Source organism: Lithobates pipiens, unplaced genomic scaffold (assembly GCF_037356315.1).
Source record: "Lithobates pipiens isolate NorthernLeopardFrog02 unplaced genomic scaffold, aLitPip1_a1.2 Scaffold_23, whole genome shotgun sequence".
Lineage (NCBI taxonomy): Eukaryota > Metazoa > Chordata > Amphibia > Anura > Ranidae > Lithobates > Lithobates pipiens.
Window position 1 is genome coordinate 65,332,371 of NW_027507785.1, and position 17,783 is coordinate 65,350,153.

At 44.4% G+C, this 17,783-nt stretch overlaps 1 protein-coding gene and 1 long non-coding RNA gene across 3 annotated transcripts in view; one reads left to right on the plus strand and one right to left on the minus strand.

The window, feature by feature from the left end:
* Positions 1–1,292: 1,292 nt before the first annotated feature.
* LOC143927611 (uncharacterized) lies at positions 1,293–4,199 on the plus strand. The gene is made up of 2 exons (XR_013262288.1): positions 1,293–1,481; positions 4,018–4,199. It is a non-coding gene; the product is annotated as an uncharacterized LOC143927611 (long non-coding RNA).
* Positions 4,200–16,444: 12,245 nt separating this feature from the next.
* CRELD1 (CRELD disulfide isomerase 1) overlaps positions 16,445–17,783 on the minus strand; it is a 32,354-nt gene continuing 31,015 nt past the window's right edge. For both annotated transcript variants that reach the window (XM_077451774.1, XM_077451775.1), the window contains one exon: positions 16,445–17,325. In XM_077451774.1, coding sequence (XP_077307900.1) covers positions 17,105–17,325 — 221 coding nt within the window. In that variant the 3' untranslated portion in view covers positions 16,445–17,104. The remainder of the gene's footprint in view (positions 17,326–17,783) is intronic.

Consider the following 17,783-nt stretch of genomic DNA (forward strand, 5'->3'; position numbering starts at 1 on the left):
AAATGTTGAGATGTCACATATGTAACAGTATGGCATATATCTATGTGTACGAGGGGAGCTGCCTCTCTATTAGGTGTTGCAATACCGAACATGGTTTGCTGAACTACCCAATGTTTTAAGGGGATTGTAAACCCCACTTAGGATTTTAAGGATTGTGCAATAAAATTCATACCTTTTAGGAATTTAAGTGTATTGGGAAATTCAATTGACCAATAAATGGCATCTGTTCATAGACTGGATTGCTTACTCTTAAAAATGTAAGGACTCATGCAGACGGCCAATTAGGCCCATGCACCGCCCATCTCAGCACACTTCTGTGGTGCACATGTCAGCACACTTCTTTATCAGTAAGATCATATACACAGGGCTGGTGTAAGGATTTTTGATACCTTAGACAAAACCGAATTTTGCCACCCCCACCCCTCCCTTGGCTCCACCCCTGACCCCACCCCCTTTCCCCTTGTATACCCCCACCTTTTTAATGAAGTACACATGAAATTCAGCCTCACCAGTGCCCATCAATGCAGCCTACCAGCGCCCTTTAATGTAGCCTCACCAGTGCCCATCAATGCAGCCTACCAGCGGCCAGAAAATGCAGCCTACCAGCGTCCTTTAATGTAACCTCACCAGTGCCCATCAATAAAGCCTACCAGCGCCCATCAAATGCAGGCTACCAGCACCCATCAAATGCAGCCTACCAGCGCCCTTTAATGTAGCCTCACCAGTGCCCATCAAATGCAGCCTACCAGCACCCATCAATGCAGCCTGCCAGTGCCCATCAAATGCAGGCTACCAGCACCCATCAAATGCAGCCTACCAGCTCCCATCAAATGCAGCCTACCAGCGCCCTTTAATGTAGCCTCACCAGTGCCCATCAAATGCAGCCTACCAGCGCCCATCAATGCAGCCTGCCAGCGCCCATCAAATGCAGCCTGCCAGCGCCCATCAAATGCAGCCTGCCAGCGACCATCAAATGCAGCCTACCAGAGCCCATCATGAATGTTTGCTTGCTTCCATTCATTCGGGAGTCAGAACACAGACAGACACAGTCCTCCCCCGCCGCTGTGCCTCTGACACTAGGTGCAAATGGAGCAGCGGCTGCCTGCTGATGCCGAGACTTAGTTGCTTGCTGCAGAAAGTAGGAACACAAGTGGCAGGGTACCCTGGGCGGCTGCCTAGTTTGCCTAGTGGTAGCACCAGCCCTGCATATATGTCAGTAGATGTTCATATATGACAGATTCCCATCTCATTTCCATGACAGAAACCATTTTCTTTATCACGTATTTTCCAGAAAGGAGACCAGACATGTGCTGAAGAAGCAGATGAGTGACAAGTGGGCTTTGCAGAGGGAGACCCTGGCCAGCCAGAGCAAGGAACTGGAGATTCTCAAGGAAGCTGACCGGCTAGCCATTGTCCAGGACCTGGAGCAGGAACGAGCAAAAGCCTTATTCCTGAGAAAATACAGGGATGAGAATAAACGGGTGAGTCAATAATTTTATATTTCTAAGGTTGCCTGGCACTAGTTTTAAAGTTGCTTTTAAAGTAGCTTATATAAATAAAAATGTACTCATCGCCATCTCCCTCCTTAAAGCCTATTCCTAGATAAAACGTTTTATTGATGTCTCTGGAAGTAAATCAAACAAAAATGCTGCTTTTTCTGCAATACTGACCTTCAAACCTGATCTATCCTCCATAGCACTTCTTTTGCACAAGATGTCCATCCTATGTCATTCCACCTGGAGACTGAGGACATATTATGCGTTCAGGACATCACATACCCTTCATCTTGGCGTCACCTTGGTATCCTTCACTCACAGTGGCCCTGATATCATCGCCGCTCTTTGAATCACCTACTGCCCAATGCCATAGAACAGGGGTCCAAACTGCATCCCATAGGCCAGATGCAGCCCTCTGCTTGCCTTTATCTGGCCTGCGGGGTACTGTTTCTTTCACTGATACTAGGCAGTATTCTCCCTACTGACATCAAGGATCGGGAACCATTTCTTCCACTGACACCAACAGTGGGGCACTATTCCTCCCACTGATACCAATGATGGGGCACTATTCCTCTCACTGATACCAATGATGAGGCACTATTCCTCCCACTGACACAAAAGATGGGGCACTATTTTTCCCAATGACACCAGTGATGGAGCACTATTCCTTTCACTGATACCAACAATGGAGCACTATTCCTCTCACTGACACCAATGATGGGGCACTGTTACACCTAAAACACCAACCATGGCACACTATTCCTCTTGATTAGAGGTCAACCGATATATCGGCCGATATTTGGCGTTTTTTAATTAATCGTCATCGGCCGATTGTGCTGTTAAAAAAGGCCGATGATATATTCAGTGCGACTTGCAAATGACTTCAGTAATAGAAGTCAATGCAAGTTGCCTGAAGACAGCAGTGAAGCAACTTGTCTCCTCTCTGGGCAGTCTGCCAAGAAAAGATCAAAGAGATACAATGTTTACACTTCTGAATGAATTCAACTCAGTGTGTAGAAGTTCTCAGTTTAACCATTTAAAGACTAAATCTTTTTTGACACTTGCTGCTTACAAATAAAAATCCTGTATTTTCTGCTAGAAATTCACTTAGAACCCCCAAAACTTATATATATATATATATATTTTTTTAGCAGAGATCCTAGGGAATAAAATAGCGGTTGTTGCAATATTTTATGTCACACGGTATTTGCGCAGCGGTCTTTCAAACACATTTTTTTGGGAAAAAATACACTGATTTAAAAAAAATAAAACAGTAAAGTTTTTTTTCATCCAAAAGTTTTGATTACCTGTTTTTGTGTAATATATATATATATATATATATATATATATATATATATATATATATAATTTTTTATAATTTAAATTATACATACAAGTGAACTGATTGGATGTTTGTTTTGTTTAATAAATGTTTAAATGTAAGAAATTTTCTGCATCACTTAAGACTGCTTTCACACTGGAGCGGGCAGGCGTTGACGGTAAAATGCTGCCAGTTTTAGCGGCGTTCTACCGTAATTTTAGCGGCGCTATTCGTCTGCTAGCGGGGCACTTATAATCCAGCTAGCAGCCGAGGAAGGGGTTAAATGTGCCCATGAACCGGCCTAACAAAAAGGAAAAAAAATAAAATAAAAATAAAAATCGGCATCAGCCAGAGGAAAAACCCATATCGGTCGACCTCTACTCTTGATACCAATGATGGGGTACTATTCCTCCCACTGACACCAACAATGGGCCACTATTCCAACAGACACCAAAAATGGGGCACTATTCTTCCCACTGATACCAACAATGAAGCTCTGTACCTCCCACTGTTACCAATGATGAGGCACTATTCCTCCCACGGATACCAACAATGGGGCACTATTGCTCCCACTGACACGAAAGATGAGGCACTATTTTTCCCAATGACACCAGTGATGGAGCACTGTTCCTCTGACACCAATGATTGGGCACCGTTCCTCTCACTGACACCAATTCTTTCCGCCGTTACCAACGATGGGGCACTAATCCTACCACTGGCACCAAGAATGGGGCACTATTCCTCCTCCTCACCAGGGCCACTAGGCAATTTTTTCTTACTTCCAACGATCACCATGCCTGAAGCATTGTTTATTCCCAATGATGCCAGGGCATTTTCTATTCCCACTGACCACAGTCCAGCCCCTCTAAAGTCTGAAAGACGGTAATCTGGCCCTTTGTTTAAAAACATTGAAGACCCCTTTCATAGACTACCTGAAGAGAAAGAAGATCCCAGCTGCCGTGTGACTGGCCTGACGACAGATGGAAAAGTAGTATTTTTTTTTTTAAAGCATAATATACATGCGGCAGTCCTCCAGGGGGAGATTGGGAAGCGGGAGAAAACTGCAGATGGGTTTTAATCTTTTAGAGTATTCGAATAAAAAGGAATATTGGGGGGGTAATAAATCGCAACCGCTTAGATCACTTAATAAATCATCCTAAAGAATTTTGTGGATAAATGCTTTTTCTTCAATATTTGTAGTTAATGGAAAACAGATGGCAAGAAAACCGGCTGACCCGATCCTTGGAGACGCTGAAGGAGAGAGAACTTCTACAATATAACCCAATTAACTGGAGCGGAACTCTGAAATAATACAAACTGGTCAGCAGCAAGCATAGTGCTAATAAAATAAAAAAATAAAAAAAAAAGGGGGAAGAAGAAAAGTTAAATGTGTTCATAAAAAAAAAAAAAAATTAAGGTTCCTATTATAAAGAGACAAAAAAAAAAAAAAAAAAATCTCCTTTAAAGAAAGAGCACGGCTTTATTCCAGGTATGGATATTGGACCAGTTTAGACCAATATTACTATGTATATACCATACCAGCGGATCCTCTAGAGCAGTGATGGTGAACCTTGGCCCCCCAGATGTTTTGGAACTACATTTCCCATGATGCTCATGCACTCTGCAGTGTAGTTGAGTATCATGGGAAATGTAGTTCCAAAAACATTTGGGGTGCCAAGGTTCACCATCACTGCTCTAGAAGCTGAAAATCACCTGTATTAGACACTGCTACTCCAGTGATCTGTACTGGCTTTGGGGGTCCCATGAGCAAGCAAGCAGAACAAAACTCTGGATAGCCGCACACTGGAAAAAGACTTGAAATCCCATCTTTAATTGAAACAACATGGGTCACATCAAAACAAAATCAAATAATCCACAGCAAAAGAATGAAAGGGTACAGGGTTTTGCTGTGGATTATTCGATTTTGTTTTGATGTGACCCATGTTGTTTCAATTATAGATGGGATTTCAAGTCTTTCCAGTGTGCGGCTATCCAGAGTTTTGTTCTGCTTGCTTGCTCATGGTGTGTGTGTAATTGTCAGCACCTGGGGCTCATCAATAGGAGACAGAGCTTCAGTTCGAGGATTACTCTGGAGTGGTGGTTTATCTTTTCTATTAAATTACAATCTTTGGGGGTCCCATGTCGAGCAGCAGCCCTGTTGCATTGCGATCGGGTCCGCTGGTCCCACGGTCACGCAGCTCAGGACGCTGGTCCCGACCCACGGCTGGGCACTTAAGAGCAACGTACCGGTACGTGCTTGTGCCCAGCCGTACCATTCTGCCGACGTACATCGGCATGAGGCGGTGCTTAAGTGGTTAAGCATGGTGGTGGGAGTGTTATGGTCTGGGGTTTGCACGAGTGCTGCCAACACTGGGGAGCTACAGATCATTGAGGGAACCATGAATGCCAACATGTACTGTGACATACTGAAGCAGAGTATGATCCCCTCCCTTTGGAGGCTGGGCTGCAGGGCAGTATTCCAACATGATAATGACCCCCCACTGCCTTGCTAAAGAAGCCAAGAGTAAACATGATGGACTGACTGGCCAAGCATGTCTCCTGACCTAAACCCTATTGAGCATCTGTGGGGCATCCTCAAAACGGAAGGTGGAGGAGCACAAGGTCTCCAACATCCACCAGCTCCGTGATGTCGTCATGGAGGAGTGGAAGAGGACTCCAGTGTCAACCCGTGAAGCTTTGGTGAGCTCCATGCCCAAGAGGGTTAAGGCAGTGCTGGAAAATAATGGGGGCCCACACAAAATATTGACACTTTGTTCCCAATTTGGACATTTTCACTTAGGGGTGTACTCACTTTTGTTGCCAGTGGTTTAGGCATTAATGGCTGTGTTTTGAGTTATTTTGAGGGTACAGCAAATATACACTGTTATACAAGCTGTACACTCACTACTTTACATTGTAGCAAAAAGTGTAATTTCTTCAGTGTTGTCACATGAAAAGATATAGTAAAATATTTACAAAAATGTGAGGGGTGTACTCACTTTTGTCAGATACTGTATATGTTTGGGGGTTCTGAGTAATTTGCGATAAAAATATTGGGTGGCAAGTAGTTAAATGGTTAGAATCTCGTATTCATGTATGGCCAGCCTTAGTAAAAAAAAAAAAAGGGGAAATTTCCCTCTCTTCCACCCAGCATCACCCGCCATGCCAGGCCCAGGTCTGATGAGGGACCTGGAAACATGGTGGGGCTGCATGAGGAGAGTCCGAGGTTGGGCAGTGCTGTGTGGAAGCAGAAGTGCTCCTTGGAGGTCACCCCGTTACAAAGACTTTCAATGGAGACAAGAAGTGGCTGTGTCAACACACAATATGCAGCCATGGTCCACTGGTGTCCCCATAATGAATCCCAACCCCGAGGAAAAGCCATGTAGCCATTGCTGGAGTACATGTAGAAGGAAGTGAAGAAGGAAATGCAGAACATCAGCAGTACATGAATTCCAAAATCAAATGTTAAAAGCAAAAAAAATAAAATAAAAAAAAATAAAAAAAAAATAAAATAAAATAGAAAAAAAAACCAAAACAAAGAAAAAAAAAATATATATATAAAAAAATAAAATACCCCAAAAAAACTAATAAAAAACCCCAAAAAATTATTAATAAAAAACCCCCAAAAAATTATTAAAAAAAACTGAATTTTTTTTGTTTTTTTTATTATTACAATTTTTTTTTATTATAATTATAAAAAAACAAAAAAATAATTATAATAATAAAAAAAAAAAAAAAAAAACATTTGCAGTATGTTCGACTCACACTCGTCAAGGCATTAAGTGTACCCAGAATTTTCATAAAAACGTTATAAAAAAAAAAAAAAAAAACTACTGGTGGTGTTCTGTCAGCTTTAGACATTCTTCCTCCTTTATTTCAAGCAGCGTATTGGCTTTTCAGGCCCATGTTAAACAGAGAAAGGAAATAATAAAACCTTTGTCAAGTTTTTATTACCTTTTATGTGCCCCCGGTTGGTTGGAGAACTTCACTCCATCTTGGTGACAATTATCACCAAAAAAAAAAAAAAAAAACAAAAAAAAAAAAGGGTCTGGAATCCCAGATTGTAACAAGGGGAAATTCTCCACTCAATTAACTATGAATTAATAAGACAATCACAAATGTTTAAAAGGCTTAAATATGTTTATTATCCTGAGATGAATAAATAAGAGACAAAACAGTTTCTAAAAAGGTAACCGAGTCAAATAAAACAGGCTTAGAACATGCACAAGCTCATTGTCTTTCGAGCCCTTTTACTGATAGTCCACAGGAGCCGTGAGGGATTTCCTCCCAAAAAACCTATTTAGTTTGTGGTTGCAGAACATCAACAGGTAACTCCGCTTTTGTGACAAAAATACAGCAAATGGAAAAACAAAAAGAAAACAAACAAAATTACAAATATTAAAAACACAAGCCATGATGTATTTTATTGTTAATGACCTCTTTTTCATTGTTCTGTATACGGTTGTTATACAGATGCTCTCAAAAAAAAAAAAAAAAAAAAAAAAGATTTCCTGGAGAGGGTTGGCTCACTGATATTAGGCACCCCCTGCAATAGGAATTTCAGTTTTCATAAGATACTCCCCAGGGGTTAGATACTTCTAAAGGCATGCAGAGCCTGCAACTTTTCTCACTAGAACACCGAGTGCACCAGGTGATTTTAATGAACTAAAGTTTCCTATTCAAATTCAGCTTACATAGGACATAACCATTTCTAGCAAAAATGCTTAGAAATATGCTACTAAATTTGGCAAATCCCTGCAATGTACAAAGTGCAGGGCATTTGTTTTTTTTTCTCCTTCAACAAAAATGGAATTACTTTAAGATCTTAGGGCCCTTTCACACCTGCCTTCCTCCCACCCTTCCGCAGAGACCGGGCGGATGGACAGGTCTGTACCCGTTCAGTTTATGCGGCACAGACATGGACAGACCCCACTCTGCTGTCTGTTCACACCCGGCTGCCCCTAACCTGGTCCGCCCAAATGGACGAGGACGCAGTCCTCTTTTTTTATTTATTTTTTTCTTCATCGGCCCAGAGGTAGGTGGCTGTAACAGACAAAAGTAAGTTTACACTCGCTGATCCATAAACCTTACAATCAGGTCGGCCTGAAAAACTGACAGGGGGACCCGATTGGATTCCCCTGTGTGAAAGGGCCTTTAATCTGCAAACCGTGTCCTTTGTTCAAGTATAATTTGCACAGGATAAGAAAATCACAACTATACACTTTTTTTTCTGAAGCCGTTATTTTAATTCTCCAAAATTTGACCATTTCTGCTCTATATTTATAAGGGGATCTGTGCTTTCTATATAAAAGGGCAAAGCAATGGTTCACTTTAGCGCTACTCCCACCTCAAGTACTACTTTTCCCTGTTGGGATAGAAGGGACCCCCTTTCCCTTGCCTCCAATGTGACCATGCAAGCGGTTGAATATTGGATACTCAGGCGCCGGCACATGGGGTGGGAGGAGTTCTCAGTCCTGTGTAAGCATCAAAATGCGACTTGCAGCCTACACTTCCTCTCTTCACATCCAATGGCCGAATGGCACAGCGGGGGTGTGAAAATAGGGGAGTATGCGATGCAGGGGAGGGGTAAGCCAAGTGAACTATTGCTGTGCCCTGCATGAGTAAAGCCAGTCACATATTGATTGAATCTCAGCTGATTCAGCAGGGACGGCCCAGATCCATCTATTGACTTCAGTACAACCAGCCCGTCTGATTTTCTTTTCCCATTGATCACTGCTGACGGTTATAGCTGCTAGCAGTGATCATTGTGTTCTGCTGGCAGGGAAGGCTCTCCACCAGCAGAACACAATAGTGCTGCAGGAGGGATTCCCCCATTAAACACTGACTGTATTGATGGGGGTATTGAGAAATTATTTTCTTGCACCCTTGGTACAAGGAGAGAAAATTGTATAATCTATGGTATGCCCAAAGCATAGGCTCATTTAAAGGGCTTACGACAAGTAGTTTTGGGTTTGCGTCGAACAAATGCATCTTGCTTTCAGGTGCATTCCACTTGCACTTAAGATCCAATTGAGTCTCTAAGATCATTGATTGTTAATAGACAGGCGGTGCATTTGATCTGCCATTTACCGCCTTCATGCCAACATTTGACCTCCTAAGCTGCATCAACCTAATTTAGAATTCACATTGCCTTGTATGGGGAGAGAAGCAAGTTCTGATGCAAACAAAAGCCCAAAAAGCAAAAAACTCAAAGTAAAAACTATTATCCTCAACAACTGATCTTCCTGACAATCAGACTGCTGTAAACAGATCGGATTGGTTGCCGAGTGACTGACCCATGTGTGATTGCACAGGCCCAACAGCATATGGACAAAAGGATAATCTGGGTTTTATTTTCTACAGGCCACAAAAGGTGTTGAGGTGCGTACTAGAAAGGTGCTTATGCGAGTATGAGAACAAGCAAAGGGTTTGGCTAAACCGAAAAAACGATGTTCTCCAGTGGCATATTTCTATAGTGCAGTATGTTGTGATTGGCTAGTGGTAGCGTACTATGGGCCCACAGGCAAACGGAGCCCCAACTGTCTAAAAAAGTGCAACACTCTTAAATATGTACTTGGGAAAAGCAAAACATTACCAGTCAGAGAAGTATCATTTTCTAGCCAGGCCACAACGTCACATCTGGTTCCCGTCTACGGTTTGTAGGCAACCTAAAATGAACCTATGCCCAGACTACGAAAACAAAGTGAACCTCTGCCCAGACAAAGCACATTAGGCATTTACATATTCTAAACAAGCAGCCAAATCACTTTAAAAAGAAGCTCTCATTCACCTCTGTAGCTATAGGCATCGTAGAGGTATTCATCTTCAACTTCACAACAGAGGCACCGAGTCTGAAATCTTAGCTTTTCTTACAGAGAGTTTTGCTAAACGTGCAGCAAGCAGAGTTTTTATTTTTTGGAAATAGTGGGGGCGATTCACTAAACCACCAACATCAATAGTGGGCCACTGATGGCAACACAAAATTGTAGTTTGCACGTTCTACACCCCTCCTGACTTTTATGGAAATACTCTGCGCCAGCCTTTAACATTTATAGAAAAGCAGTGTGGGGCTGCCAAGGCATAATGCTGCGGAGAACACTCCCGGCCAGGAGGAGAGCAGCAGTCACACGACGGTGGTGAAGCCTATACGTGACCATATTGTGAGCTACTACCCCGTTTCCCCGAAAATAAGACCTAGCGTGATTGTCAGTGATGGCTGCAATATAAGCCCTACCCCCCAAACAAGCCTACCCTGTTTCCCCGAAAATAAACCCTACCCTGAAAAGAAGACCTACAAGGAATTTAACTAGGGCTTATATTGTGGCCATCACCGACAATCGCGCTAGATCTTATTTTCGGGGAACCAGGGTAGTAGCTCACAATATGGTCACGTCTAGCCTTCACCACCGCTCTATAAATGGACCCCCAACCACAGGTACTAGATGGAGGCTTCAGTGACTGTAAACTACCATTGTTCACACAAAAAAACAAAAAAAAAAAACAAACACACACACACACACAAAAACTATTGCATATACCAGACAAAAAAACATAATAGTGCAACATTCAATGACCGTTCCAGGCTCTTCCTCGTTGTCCTAGAGAACACATGACACCCTAATAAACGTATCTGTTTAGTGTATGTGCACACGGGAGTCTCACTTCAAGAAACGTGCGCGCCGCCACAACCAATCCTTCTATATAAAAAGGCCTGGCTGTCATGTCGATTCTTGGACTGCAAGGCTTTTTGTGCCACTGACCTGGAACAAGTATGCAAATCTGGTTTGTCCACATGAACAGTAGTGTTCTGTCATTCTCACACTGCAGTTTTATAGCTCTGGATTTTGCCTTTATATAGTATCAACAATATGCAAAACAAAAACCCACAATAATGTGTCTTCCCATTCTGTTTTAGTCCCTCTTTTGTAAGGCATTTATAAAAAGGTGATAAGCAAAACGAAGGATGAGGGCAAAAAGGAAACCACGAGCATGGGCTAGGACAGGGGTCTCCAAACTGTGGCACAGGGGCCAGATACTTGCCTTTATCCTGGCCCATGGGGCACCATTTCATACATTGACTCCAACAAGACATAATTCCTGACACCAACAATGGAGCAATATTTCCTCACTGACACCAATGATTGTGCACAATTCCTCCCACTGACACCAATGATTGGTGTCAGTGGGAGGAATTGTGCCCAATCATTGGTGTCAGTAGGAAGAATAATGCCCCATCATTGGGAGGAATTGTGCCCAATCATTGGTGTCAGTGGGAGGAATTGTGCACAATGATTGGGCACAATTCCTCCCAATGATGGGACATTATTCTTCCTACTGACACCGATGACTGGGCATTATTCCTCAGACTGACACCAACAATGAGGTACTGTTTACTCCAACCGAGGCAAGAAATTTTCAAATACCCACTTGTCATGGTGCAGCCCCTCTAAGGTCCAAAAGGACAGCAAACTGGCCCTTTGTTTAGGAAGTTTGAAGACCCCTGTTCTAGGACTGAACCGACTGCTTCAGGCTATCCAGGTTCAGATGAATGAGTTAAGGAGGTCCATGTCCTCACACACTTGCAGCTAGCTCAGACAACACGGAGCCCTCTATGGTTCCCAGTGATTGATGCAAATGCTGGGCCTTTCCAAAAGGAAAATGCTGTCACTACAAGGACAAATCGGTAGACAAGACTATGCATTCAGACACTCGACAAACTTATCTTTAAGACTGAAGGACTTGGCCCTTCATTTAGAGAGTTTGGAGACCCCTGGGCTAGATGATGCTGGGCCTCAGGTTGTATTATGTTTAAGATTATGAGAGGCCTGGCCCCAAGCTATCTCTGCTCTCGATTTCATAAACTAGCTCGTCAGATCACTCAGATCCTCCGGTAGAAATCTCCTCTACATCTCGGTGCCCAAGATCTGGCGTGGTGGTCAGGCCTTCTCCCACCAGGGTGCCGTACTATGGAATAGCCTCCCTGTCCTGCTCTAGGAGGCACCCCCACTATTCCAGTCTTCCGCAGGCTAATGAAGACTTGGCTTTTCCTGCGTAGTCTCTCTCTTCTACCTTTCGGCCGTTCTGTGCTGCTTCTGGTCCCTCTCTTCCCAGGAACTCAATGCGCGTCGGGAGCCTTCGGGGTAAGACCGTGCTATAGCGGGATTGCACTGTGGAAAAAAATATTAAAAGCCAGCAGCTACAAATACTGCAGCTACTGACTTTTAATAAATGGACACTCACCTGTCCCGGGGTCCAGCGATGCCGGCAGCCGAGGCCAATCGATCGCTCGGCTCTCGGCTGCTGCCGCCACCATTCTAGGTGAGGGAATCAGGAAGTGAAGCGCTGCGGCTTCACTTTCCGGTTCCCTACTGCGCATGCGCAAGTCACGCAGCGCAATAGGAATTGTCCGCGCTGTCTCTGGGACCCGTGTGTGTCCCAGCAGACAACGCGCAGGGACAGGAAGAGGCATAGACACCTGTGGGAGTCTATGCCCGGAAGTCGGTGTAAATACCTGTCTTTGACAGGTATCTGCACCCCCTCCCCCTGAAAAGGTGCCAATTGTGACACCGGAGGGGGGGGGGGGAGGGTTCTGATCAGCGGAAGTTCCACTTTAGGGTGGAACCCCGCTTTAAAGATACCTCTCAACTCATCCTGCCAGGAAATGAGGCAGGCTCTAAATGACTTGCTGCAGCATCTAATGCACACTGTGAGAAGCTCAGTGTGCAGTGAAATCAGACTAAGCAACTTCAGTCCATGAAAGGAGTCTGTACAACAGTGCAAGACTGAAGGGAAGGCTGGAGGTCAGCTTTAATGGTCTTGAATTTTTCAACACTGAGATGTCTCGTGTCCTTCTCGGACATTTGGATGTTGCAGGCTACCTCTATGTGGTCCTGTGCATCCAGTTACATTTCCCCAAAGATGTAAATAAACCAGAAGGGATGTGGGCAACCCCTAAATGGCCTCATCAGGTGTGCAGAACCAGGAACTCAGCACAGGTGGTTTGATCTGCTGTCAATCACATACCAAATATTAAAATGTCCGTTTTGGACAGACTGTTCTTTTTAACATTTTTGTGAAATGAAGACGAAGGTTCATCTCCAATGTGGCAATAATCGGTTTGCTTTGAGGTGTATGGAACTCGCTGCTTATCCGAGTCACTACGTTTGGCATACAGGTTGTTAGAAGCAGAACTGTGTAAATAGTGACAGGTCTTCCAGTTTCATGCTAGTGCCAATGTCACATGGCTTGAGTTTTTTCCCCGCCTGCAGGAAAAAAGTCAAGCCGATTCATAAAATACATTTTGCGCACAGCAACCTAGGAGTCCATGAGCAGGTTAAAGGATGTATCCTAAAATCAAACTGGCTGCTATGGGCATAGCCCTAGTCCACCCTTGCTCCAGGTTTCATACCCACAGGCAGAGGTTCAACAAGCTGGATGGAATTTTCCTTCACTCTAAAAAGGAATCAAAATAAATCCCAGACCGATATTAGTACATCATCAACCACAGCTCTAATCCTAAAGAACCACAACAACGAGAATGATTGCATTCTCATAACTGTAAGTGGTCACCTGCAATGACGGTGTTAGGTTTTTGCATTTCATTTTCTCACATGCCTTTTTTTTTTATATTTTGATCTGATTTTGCATACGGGTCAAGCTGCATGTAACAGCACAGTGGTTTAGTGGTTAGCACTTCTGCCTTGTATCACTGGGGTCCGCTGTTCCAATTCCAACCAGGATGCCACCTGCATGCAGTTTGTATGGGTTTTCCTCCCACACTTCAAAGACTTTGTAGGATAACTGGCCCAAGTACGGGTATAGTCTTTTCGTGCTGTACGAATGCTAATCCCTATGGTGATGTGTTATAATGTGATCAGTGATAAGATGGGCAGTGTACAGGCTCAAAGGCCGATATATTATAACGTGATAGGTGGCGTACAGTCCTAATGCCCGTTATGTAATGGGCAGTGTACAGTCCTCGTGGCCAATAGGTCATGGGCAGTGTACAGTCCTCGTGGCCAATAGGTCATGGGCAGTGTACAGTCCTCGTGGCCAATAGGTCATGGGCAGTGTACAGTCCTCGTGGCCAATAGGTCATGGGCAGTGTACAGTCCTCGTGGCCAATAGGTCATGGGCAGTGTACAGTCCTCGTGGCCAATAGGTCATGGGCAGTGTACAGTCCTCGTGGCCAATAGGTCATGGGCAGTGTACAGTCCTCGTGGCCAATAGGTCATGGGCAGTGTACAGTCCTCGTGGCCAATAGGTCATGGGCAGTGTACAGTCCTCGTGGCCAATAGGTCATGGGCAGTATACAGTCCTTGTGGCCGACATGTTATAGTGCGATGGACGGTGTACAGTTCTAGAGGGCGAGACATTATAACGTGATGGGTGGCGTGCAGTCCTAGAGACCGATATTTTATAATGTGATGGGTGGTGCGCAGTTCCAGGAGGCTGCTCACCAGCAATAATAGAGTCCTGCTGGACCCTCAGCATTTACTAAAGTGTTGAAAGAATGGGAGCACCACGCTAGTTTGTGCAGTTAAGTTGAAAGATTTTATTTTGTAACATTCAACATGTTTCAGCTCAGCACTTCCCCTTCATCAGGGATAAAAAACAGATCATGCAGGTGTCTGGACTGATAAATCCAGACACTTCATGATCTGTTTAGTCCTGATGAAAGGGGGAGTTCTGAGCCCTCTAAACATGTCTGACGTTACAAAATAAAATCTTTGGGACTGTACAAGGCAGTGTGGTGCTCCCATCCTTTCAAAACTCTAGTACAGGGGTCTCCAAACTACGGGCCCTTCAGCTGTTGCGGAACTACACATCCCATGAAGCATTGTAAAACTCTGACATTCAGACATGACTAGGTATGATGAGCTTTCTAGTTCTTGAACAACTGCAGGGCCAGTTTGGAGACCCCAGCTCTAGTATATGTGTAGGTGACAGTGACCTTCGTAAGCTCCTTGAGGGCAGGGAGTGGTGCGAATGTATATTATTTAAAGCGCTTTATAAATTGCCCGCACTCTAACTACCAATAATAAAGAACAATCAAACCATGCAATTAAAAAGGTCATCTTTGTAAGCACCCAGTGGTCATGTTAAAGTAAAGTTTGTTCTATCCGCTGTCACTTGCTAAACAGTTTGGCTGCATGTAAATTTGAAGATAATAACTAAAAAGGCACGTGAAATAAAACAGATTTTTGTATACTTACATACAAGACCACAAAGTTAGACAGATGTCTTTTTTTTTTTTTTTTGCAATATCTTTTAAGTCAAATCTTAAGACCCCTTTCACACCGAGGGTGTTTTTCAAGTGCTATAGCATTAGAAATAACGCCTGCAATCTGCCCTCAAACTGATTCTCCACTGTCTCCAGTGTGAAAGCCCGAGGGCTTTCACACTAGAGCGGTGCGCTGGTAGGGTGTCAGGAAAAGTCCTGCCAGCAGCTTCTTTGGAGCAGTGTTTTTACCGCTCCTCTCCATTGAAATCAATGGGGCAGCGTTGCAATACCGCCAGAAAAACGCTGCTATTGTGGGCGGTTTTAACCCTCTCGGCCGCTAGAGCGTGCGCCGGGGGTAAAATCGCCCCGCTATCGGCTGAAACGCGCTGCAAATCTGACAGTAAAACACTGCTAATCAACTGTGGGTTCCCACATCGCACCCGGCATGCACGACAGTTCACACTGCCATATGCGAACTGCTGGGGAGTGTCATATGTTAATGACACCCCCATTTCAGCTCGCATATCACACTGCGAACTGACAGTTCAGACATGAATCGGATCGCATATGTGTGAACACACATGCGATCCGATTCTGGTCCGAACCGAAAAAAGGGTCCTGTGCGTGTTTGCACCGAATGCGGTGCGATATCAGCCATACTATCTGTATGGCTGACATCGCACCCGCACAGACATTGCATGTAATGTGAACAGCAGTGCGCTGCTAATTACATGCAATGTCTGCCATCGCAACAGTGTGAACCGGCCCTTAAAGCTCTAGTCCAGGCAACTAAATTAAATTTCTTGTGTTGCCTAGGGGAGAGGAGAAACAGTTTTACTTACCGATTCTCTGCTCCCCCAGCAGATGGCACTCCAGGAGGTGGACTGTCCCTCGGCATCATCATGTCCAATGCAGGGCTTTGGATTTGATGACTTCAGGACCATAGACCACTGAAGCGTGGGGGGAGAAGAAGCTACAAGGACTGGTTTAGAGGCAGGGAGGACTAGAGGATTGAAACAGTAACCCCCCACCCCAGACCAAAAATGAGCAATTAACCCTTGCAGTGCTGACGTAGCCCCATTGTTTTAAGTTGCCCAGAATTTGTGAAAAGTAGAGGACATTTGACTCTCCAGACACTTTAACCCTATGCTCCTATGCTCAGACAAACCCAATCCAATGAAAGACTAAATAGGCCACATTCTGAAAAAACAAATAAAAACAAAAAAGAAACAAACACACACACACACACACACACACACACCTTATACCCTTTCCTATGAAAAGCGGTATGTCAAATGGCTTCACAAATAGCTCCAGGTCAGCAGCTGTCCAATAGCTACAAGCTTTGTAGAGTCACGGCTTCAAGTTCACATTCTGCATGCCACCAAGTTACTCCAGTCTGTGTTAATCAAATCCATTTTTTTTTTTAATCTATAGCAGCATTGCTGGACTGTCCATAGCACAGGCTGTAAGAAGGGCAAACAAAACGTAGTTAATAGACTTTTTTGTCCAGATGACCGCAAAAACCACACAGGCATATGGAAGGACCCCACACACCATAAAGAATATTCCTTTTCAAGGAGTTGCTCAGCAAGGCCATAGGTACACAATGTGCTAAATCATAAGTTTCTGGACAGCTTGGCCAGGTCGTGCTTTGAGGAAACACCTAACGCCTATGACGAGTTGTCAGGCTCCATGTAAAGCTCCTTATTAGCCAGGAAAGTCTAGCCAAGGCCTATGCAGGTAAGGTGGCCATACAAAAAAGGTTGACCATAAAAACTTCTCAGGCTTAGAAATAATATTCGCCTTCTATTTTCACCCGCTAGTTGCAGACTTCCAGGATGATAATGCTTCGATCTGTACTTGGAGGGGTCTTTTATTACTAAAAGAGGACGTAAATTGGGTGTTGCTTATCCTAAGGTCAGCCTGGTTTAAAGACTTGATAAGGATTCTCTGCTTCAAAGCAGAGGCGATACAAACTCTTTGGTGCCCACTTGTAAAGCAGAGGAGAAGCACTGTACACAATTCACTCCATCGTACGTGTGTATCCCCATCGCCGAGGAGCTATCTGCCTTTCAGGAAGCCATCCAAGACTCGATCGCTTTTTTCCGAGAACCAGTATCCAGCCATGGCGGCCACTGCCCCGATGAAGATGGCTGTAAAGACCATGTCTCCCTTGGCTGCCAGAGTGGCCAGAGCACAGATCACAACTCCAAAGAACATCTGCTGCAGGACCACCACCTCGTCATCTGTGATGTCATCAAACAGGCCTTTCTCAGAATCGTCTGCACAAAGAACACAAAAGAAAACTAATGACTTTATGCGCGTCACCTGATCTCACCAATTTATCTAAATTGCTATAAATCTTCTGTGTGAGGGGGCAGTTGACAGACAAGTGATGAGACATGGGCCCCGGATAGTGTCTGCCCTGTACTGCGTAAGCGCAGTATGGAAGACAAGGAGACGCCGAAAGTCTCTGAAGATGATTGGCGCCTGCGCACCAAGTCCAGGTTCAAGCCCAACCATCCAAGTGGATATAGAGTTAGAATAAAAAATTGCAGAGCGAAGCGAGCCCGCGAGGGGTCCTGTTACTAAGTGCTACTGTATGTCCACTTGGATGGTGGGCTTGAACCCCGACTTCATCTTCGGAGTCTCCTTGTCCTCCATACTGTGCAAGCGCTGCGCCTGCGCAGTACGGGGCGGACATTATCCGATGGGGGACAGTTTTTGGCAGAACACCGGT